The 8084-nt window shown below is 44.6% G+C and overlaps 1 protein-coding gene across 1 annotated transcript; it reads left to right on the top strand.

The window, feature by feature from the left end:
* Positions 1-1629: 1629 nt before the first annotated feature.
* METTL17 (methyltransferase like 17) lies at positions 1630-8080 on the top strand. Its single transcript, XM_027553401.1, has 14 exons — positions 1630-1828; positions 1977-2130; positions 2217-2351; positions 3223-3301; positions 3556-3637; positions 3940-4013; positions 4473-4567; positions 4895-4965; positions 5153-5260; positions 5535-5603; positions 6303-6353; positions 6578-6670; positions 6895-7079; positions 7154-8080. The coding sequence occupies exons 1-14, from the start codon at positions 1748-1750 to the stop codon at positions 7263-7265; spliced, it is 1389 nt and encodes a 462-aa protein (XP_027409202.1). The 5' UTR covers positions 1630-1747; the 3' UTR covers positions 7266-8080.
* Positions 8081-8084: the final 4 nt, after the last annotated feature.

Raw genomic sequence — 8084 nt, 5'->3', positions numbered from 1 at the left:
ACCCCAACTGCTAGCCTGTGAATCTGATATGCTTCTTATGGGCTGCTCTCAGACAGTGACTGAGTGTAGCTCGGATACTAAGTCAGGCCTATTTCTCAGGAAGCACAACTTCTCTGATAGCCACCTTGAGCTCAAAGACTCTCCATTAGCCTGGCTGAACCTTTTTAGAACTGTGCCTATCCAACCTGTTTTCTTTCCCTCCGTCTTTCACAGAGGTCAGACCTGCATCGCAGACTGTGATGAGTTGTGAATTAACTTTTATTTGGGGGCAAAATGAGAACTTAGAGGCCAGGAGACAGCATTTCAGATAGCTCTGAGAAACTGTTCTGAAGAGGCACGAGGCAAGGTCCGTATATATGTGATTTTGGTGAAGGAGGGGGAATACAAGCAATCAAGCACAAATTTTTGCAAAAGGTTGTTGCTAGTCATGTGAAGGTTACTGCTAGTCATGGGGAGCAGACATCACCATGAACGATGTTGGTGCTTTTCTAAATACGAGAAGATGCAAAAATTGGGCTCATGAAAATCATCTCCTGAAAACATATGGACTTTCTGCCAGTTTTTCCCAGAGCACAAAATGCCTCATTCTTGATCTCCATCCTGAAATCCTTTCAGAGGATGCTACAGGTCAGCAGCTACAGCAGGTCATAATTTAATCCTCATAGATGTAGATGGTGGTGGTGGTTTAGTTGCTAAGTCATGTCTGACTCTTGCAACCCCATGGACAGTAGCCTCCCAAGCTCCTCTGTCCATGGGACTCTCCAGGCAAGAATACTGGAGTGGGTTGCCATTCCCTTCTCCAGGGTATCTTCCCAACCCAGGAATCGAGCCCAGGTCTCCTATATTGCAGGCAGATTCTTTACCAACTGAGCTACCAGAGAAGCCCCCAGATAGAAAGTACCAATTTGTCATCAGCACTTGACAAATTGACACTTGCTAACTTGCCTTTTAAGTACCAATACTACCAGCAGAGCATATGTCTAAAGGTGAAGATCAGACTTAGATTGCCAAGGTTTAGAACTTGTTCTCACCTAACAAGCTCTTGGATCTCAAGCAGAATATTTAGCCACCTGAACTTTCACTTTCCTTGGGTGCAAAATCTATCCTTTAGAAGTATGGGGACTAAATAAGGTAGTACCATACCTTATTTATACCTGCCACACTACCTGTCACATAAGGTTCTCATGGTAGCTATTTACCTGGTTTAAAAGTACTGGTTTAATATTAAGAGAAACTAACAAGTAAGAAACATTATTATCTATTATTCCATCAATTTCGTCTCCTAAATCTGGCTTTCCTTGTTCATCTTCCCATTACTGCAGTCTCTCCATTCCACACGGGAGGTAAAAACTCCAAGAATTCAGTGTTCTCCAGAAGGTTAAACAAAGAACACTGGTAGTTAATACAAACACAAATTCTTTGCCTTCCTGTGACGCGTTTCTGGGGAATCCAGCATAGGGCCAGCCCATACCTATCTAACCCCGCCCCTCCGATTTCTGGAGGCGGAGACAAATCACAACGCAGCGTGGAAGTCACCTAGCTTCCGGCTGGCTACGCTGGAATTGAGGTGCACAAACGGCCTCCAAGGCGATATACAGATCGATTGTTTATTGGCTACTAGCAAGCACTCGTTCTCCGCATTGGCTGTTGCTGCGCGGCGCCAATGTTCGCGCAGGATGTTCGCTGCAGCTAGTGAGAGTGACAGACTCCGCACCTAAATTTCCGGTTCCGGTTCACCGCTGGCTCCATGGCGACCGGGAGAGGGTCGCGGTATCTGCTGACAATAGGCAGATGGCGCCGCAGTTTTGGAATAGCTCCCCAGTTCCGAGTGAGTACCTATTTTCCCTGCTTTCAAAAGAGGCTGTGGATCTCAAGAACAGCTCCTCTCCGAGGAGGTGCGCTTTCGGCAGTTCCTCCTTTAGCCAGTGCCCGCAGCCATCCTCTGTGCCCCGCCATTAGCTTTTCTTTTTCTGCAGGCGCTTGCTGCCCTCGTGCCCGGCGTATCCCACGTGGATAACAAGTCCGATTTCCTGGGGAAGAGGCCCCATCGCCGGCACCCTGGAATCCTGCAGCTGTCATGCGTGCGGCTGCCGCAAGCATTGGCCGAAGCCGCGCAGTTACTGCTGCTAGGTGAGTAAAGGTGGGAAATGGAAGCTCAAGAAGCGGAGATTGGGCCCTGCGTACAAGTGATTCCTCTTTGCATCTTTGGTCCATAGGGAGCGCGATGCCCAATATGGAGAAGCAGGTGCAAGCCCTAACCAATTATCTCTGGAGCCGGCATTTACCTGTAGAGCCAGAGGAGCTACAAAGACGGGCAGTTCTTCTTGAGAAAAAAATCCTGGAAAACGCAGGTGGGTCTTAAAAATAAAGAGTAAGCCAAATAGAAAGAGCAGAGAGAAATGAAGAGCGAGTAATAATTCTGCAGCCTCTTAAATAAATACTGCAGTTTCTTATTTGACTTTCTAACCAGAGTAGTTATTCATAATGTTGCCTTTCTAAAAGAAGATAGGTAATTTCAGAGATTGCCTACTAAATTCAGGGCTTTAGTAAAGGTCAATGAGTGCTTCAGTCTACTGTTGAAATTTAGATCTTTTTTTTTTCCTCAAGTCCACTGGATTAAGACCGTCTAAGTTTTTGTTCAGGTAAAATAAAGTCCCTCTCCAGTACTACAGGGAAAGGAGAATTCGTTTGTCAAGTTATTTTCATGATTGTGAATTCCTTCCTATTAAGAGGCCTGCCTTTTGTTCATCTTGTATTCCCTGAACTTCTTGTAGTACCTGGTTCATAGTAGGCACTCCGTAGGTAAAACAGTACTGAACTGAACACAATTGTAAGACAAGTTTTTCAAGCCCCTTTCCTTCCTATAGGAACTTTGGAGACATCACATTATTAAATTTGGGGGAATTGAAGAAATCTACAAAGTACTGTCTTTATCCTATCCTTTAACTTTTTATTACACTTGCTTTTAATACAGAACAAAACCTGTGAGATAGAGTTGGTTGAATTGAAAGAACTGCTGTTAGAGGCAATATATTATCTGATATACTATGGTGGTGGTGGTGGTCATTATTATTCTTACCTGAAACTCTTCTCTAGTTTCGCTTCTCTCTTAAGCATTTTCCATGTGGGAACTGGTGGGGAATGGCAGGCAGTAAATTCAGATATTGTATCTGAGCCCTGTTCTTCCTAGGTCCTTACTTCCAGTCCTTGTTCTTACCCCAGACTCATGTCAGACAGAGAAACATCATGAAGAAATCCTGCATGCCTTGCGCAGAACTACCTATCATTGGCAAGAACTGAGGTAAGGGAGACTAAAAGGGCTGCAGGAGAAGGAAAAGTTTGGCTTTTGAGAAGGAGAGTTGGGGAAATACAATTACACCCTTTAGTGTTTGAAAAAGTAATCTGGTTTGTAAGCCTCCCTAAGACGTTTCTGTGTTGATCAGTGAAAGGGTTGAGCTGGACTCTTCCTTTGCAAAGATTTCATTTCCTAAAAGTCTGGAGGGTAGCTGCAGGATAGAGGTTAATTCCCAGTGGTATGTCTGATTTTTCTGGCAGCTACAGTGAGGGACTGAGCCTGGTGTATATGGCAGCAAGATTGGATGGTGGCTTTGCAGCAGTCTCCAGAGCTTTCCATGAGGTGAAATTCCCTCAACTTCCAACCAGAAACTTTTTACTATCAGTTCCCTTCTTCATAAAGTAATCTTCTGGGACAAGATTCTTGGGACATTACATGTGCATTTTTTTCGAGAGGTTGTCTTTATCGTCTGAAAGGAATTTTTGACCCAAAAAAGGTTTAGAATCACTGTTCTTAAGAGCTACACTGAATCTTAAAAGACATTCATGTCTCATTTCCTCTGTTGCGGTCCCCTAATTCATGTTTACCAAGACCCTAAATGTATGTCTGTCTTCCCCACTGTGGGGTATTGAATATTTCTTCAGATCCAAGCTCGCCTTCCAGAGTTCCAGCCACAAACCTTGATGGACTTTGGCTCAGGTACTGGCTCTGTCACCTGGTGAGTATCTTTCTCTGTCTCTGTCAGTTCCAACTCTATAGAGAGCTAGAGCTAGCTTATACCACGTCAATATCAAGAGATTGGAGAACCAAAGGAAAAAGAGGAAAATTGGGAACTGATGTGTTTCTTCCCTCAGATTAGACAAGGCATGAGAAGGTATATAAATTAGGGTCAGAACTTAAATGTCAAGTGAAAAAACCCACATTAAGAAGGATAAAAAAGGAAAGGAATTTGATCTCGGACAGGGATTTACGTATCATCAAGATTTTTGTGTGTGTGTTCATGTAGTTTTTGAGTCTTCTAAAGAGTTGTAGATGAAACAAGAAAATAAGATTGCTAGTTTTTCTAACTATTTTAACATAGCACTCTGTTTCCCCAAGGTTGGGTTAGGGACAGAGGGGTCTCTTGTAGGGATAACTTTGTCATGAGAACGTGATGATTTATTTTTTGCCACTTTAGGGCTGCTCATAGTACTTGGGGCCAGAGCCTACGGGAGTATATGTGTGTGGACAGCTCAGCTGCCATGTTGGAATTGGCAGAAAAGCTGCTGAAAGGTGAGGACAAAATGTAAGGAAGGGCTTTTCCAAAGTTGAAGGCGTTTGCAAAGCAAAGGAGTACCAGAAAGGGTATTTTATTGGGGAGTAGAGGAGAGGCCTGAAAGTTAAAGATGTGTCTGATGCAATGACCCTGTTAAAGATGCTGGGGGCCTCTGTTGGACTGTGGATGGGTAGGGTAAGAATAACAGGACAAATGACCCAATATTCCCCCTGCCCTTTTTTTTCATAGTTGTCTACTCTGTTGCATCTCCTCCTCAGCTAGCATTTTGTCCCTTCAGTTTCTACCCACACTCACAGTTGCCACATCTCTACTTTCCTCCACAGGTGGTTCAGGATCTGGGATGCCTTGTGTTCCGGGTGTCTTTTTCAGACAGTTTCTACCTGTATCACCCAAGGCAAGTGGCGGTGTTTAAAGTATGCCAGATGTGGAGTATGCAGATGGAAAACTGGCCCTGGCTTTACAACCTAGCATTCTGTTAGAAAGTAAAAGAAAGCAGAAGAAATTTAGTGGGATAGACCTTTGTTGTACTCTTTAAAAGAGGGAGATGTCAGGTCGGTCGTTTTCCTCGTCTTGTGCACCAGGTACAATTCGATGTGGTGGTAGCAGCCTTTTCTCTCAGTGAGCTGCCCAGCAAGGCCGACCGCACTGACGTAGTCCAGACCTTGTGGCGCAAGACAGGTCATTTTCTGGTAAGTGGAAGCCCCTTTATCCCTTCAAGTTTTTAAGCAGCTTCATGGGTTTGTTTCATGCCTTTCCTTGTCCCCATTGGAGCTTGTCTTCATTTTTAAGCATTTTCATCCTACATAGATCCCTTTGTCCTTCTTTTCAGGTCTCCACCTACATCATATACGTAATACCCGTTTCATTTAGAATCCCTATTCTATTTGGGAATGCTCTTCCAGAGCTACTGACATTTATGTTTTCATGTAATTCAAGGCTTCTTACTTCCCCTTTTATAATCAGGTATTGATAGAGAATGGAACAAAAGCTGGGCACTCCCTTCTCATGGACGCCAGGGACCTGGTCCTTAATGTAAGGTTCTTTCTCCTTCTTTCACCTTACCCTCCTTTCCCTACTTATTCTCACCAGTTCTTGGCACTCCCTTGAAAACTGAAGGGACTCGCATATAGTAATAAGGATGACTCTGGAGATAGTAGGCACATGAAGTCATGATATAGGGTAGTAGTTGGCAAACTCCAGCCTATGGATCAGATCCAGCCTGCCACCTGTTTTTATATGAGCAGTGCTTATTTGTGCATCTATAACCATGTGTCTGTGGCTATACGTCTGTTGCCTGTGGCTATTTTCACCATACAGATAGCAGTAGGAAACAGATTTTGCCTAGTCTCTGGACCTTAAATTTTTTTTTTTTTGCCAGCCTCTGATCCAGGGCACTTCTGAGCCAAGAACCTTATCTGTTTAGGACCATATGAACCAGTGTATAATCGCAAATTTCATTGTCTTGAAATGGGATTTTTTTTTTTGAGAGTGAAGGTTACTGACAAGGGAGAGCACCATACTATGTGCCAAGTTTCTGCCTTTCTCTTGCTGCAAAGAGAAAGTTCTTTGTTTGGAGTATTAGAGAAAACAGCCAGCTTAATTCAAAGAACATAGTTAATAATTACCATAATTGAATGTTAGAGGAGTGCCCAATTTATTGAGTGCAGAGATTGAGTTAGAACAGACCCCTCAGCCCAGCCTAAAATTTTTTTTCATTTCCTTTGATTTCAGGGAAAAGAAAAGTCACCTTTGGATCCTCGACCTGGTTTTGTCTTTGCCCCAGTGAGTATTACTTCTGCCTTTCCCAGCAAGCAAAGATCTGAACTCAGGAAAAGAGAGCTAACCACCATCCTCTACTCTTGATTCCTCCTTAGTGATTCCCCTGGCTTGCCCTTTCGTCTGCTCTGTGCTCCCTTATCCCTAGCCCTTCTTAACTCTATTACTCATAGTTTCTAGGTTTCATGATTGTGGTTCTTTTGTCTTACCTCATGTCTTTGTGTTCACAGTGTCCCCATGAACTTCCGTGTCCCCAGTTGACAGCCTCTAAGCCCCTGGCCTGTAGCTTTTCCCAGGCCTACTATCCCATCCCCTTCAGCTGGGTATGTACTCTGAGAATACTGTGGTAGGGAGAAAATAGCCTGGGAAAGCATAGTGAAAAAGATTCAGAGATGGGAGGATTTGGGAAATTCCAGAGAATGCTTAGAGATTTTAGGGTCTGAATGTATATGACTTATAGAAAATGAGAAGAGTCACAGGAATGAGGTTGGAAGAAATTTTTTTCCCTCATCTTTTCCCGCAAGCCATCTCTGTATCTTTGTCTTAGAACAAGAAGCCGAAGGAAGAAAAGTTCTCCTTGGTAATCCTTGCCCGAGGATCTCCAGAGAAGGCTAATCGCTGGCCCCGAATCACTCAGCCTGTTCTTAAACGGCCACGCCATGTGCATTGCCACCTGTGCTGTCCAGATGGGCATATGCAGCATGCTGTGATCACAGCCCGCAGACATGGCAGGTGTGGAGGTGTGACCAGAGTTGGTGGGAGGTAGGGAGAACCTGCAGCCCACATTGACCCTCTCTTTTCTGTAGGGATTTGTATCGCTGTGCCCGGGTCAGTTCCTGGGGAGATCTTTTACCTGTGATCACACCATTGGAACTTCCTCCATCTGCTCAAGATGCCCAAGATGCCCCTGAGAGTTGACACAGATGTGTGACAAGTGTTTTTTTCTATCTTGATGGCCGAGGCGGAAGCTACCTGGTGTCCAGGATGGGAGTGCTATTACTGTTACGGCAAAAAAAAACTAGTTCAAATATCCTCCATTGTAGTAGACTGTATTCTTTGAGCTTACTCGGCCATCCTCTCGTGTCAGGGGACATTCAACTTTAAGGGATCCAGTATGTTGCATTTTCTTTCTTTGTGTGCCATTTGTCAAGGACTCTGTTCCTTATCAGTTCCTGGGATACAGGAACGAGTAGAGCTGTACGCAATTCTCAGGACTGCTGGCTGCGGCTGCGGCTGCTGCTGCTGCTGCTGCTGCTGCTGTTGAGTCACTTCAGTCGTGTCCGACTCTCTGTGACCCCATAGACGGCAGCCCACGAGGCTCCCCCATCCCTGGGGTTCTCCAGGCAAGAACACAGGAGTGGGTTGCCATTTCCTTCTCCAATGCATGAAAGTGAAAAGTGAAAGTGAAGTCGTGTCCGACTCTTACCAACCCCAGAGACCGCAGCCTACCAGGCTCCACCATCCATGGGATTTTCCAGGCATGAGTACTGGAGTTGGATGCCATCGCCTTCTCTGTCTCAGGACTGAGATCATGGGAAAGAGCACCTGCTTGGATTCCCTTCAGTGACTCTGTTCAGTGACTCTGTTCAGTGACCTTGTACTTATTAGACTATCCATTTTGTTGCAACTGGTGGAATTTCATTCTTTTTAACAGCTGAGTAATCATTTTACTGAAGATATATAAGCATGCATTTCTTACAAGCATGCTAATAAAATACCCTTGTTCCACTAGAGACT

The sequence above is a fragment of the Bos indicus x Bos taurus genome, chromosome 10, assembly GCF_003369695.1.
Source record: "Bos indicus x Bos taurus breed Angus x Brahman F1 hybrid chromosome 10, Bos_hybrid_MaternalHap_v2.0, whole genome shotgun sequence".
Taxonomy (NCBI): domain Eukaryota; kingdom Metazoa; phylum Chordata; class Mammalia; order Artiodactyla; family Bovidae; genus Bos; species Bos indicus x Bos taurus.
Note: the sequence above shows the minus strand (reverse complement) of the source record. Positions and strands in the feature narration are given on the sequence as shown.

Coding starts and splice junctions, on each gene's coding strand:
- METTL17 (XM_027553401.1), top strand. CDS start 1,748: ATGGCGACCGGGAGAGGGTCGCGGTATCTGCTGACAATAGGCAGATGG. Junction 1,829..1,976: donor GAATAGCTCCCCAGTTCCGA/GTGAGTACCTAT, acceptor CTTTTTCTGCAG/GCGCTTGCTGCCCTCGTGCC. Junction 4,568..4,894: donor GGCAGAAAAGCTGCTGAAAG/GTGAGGACAAAA, acceptor TTTCCTCCACAG/GTGGTTCAGGATCTGGGATG.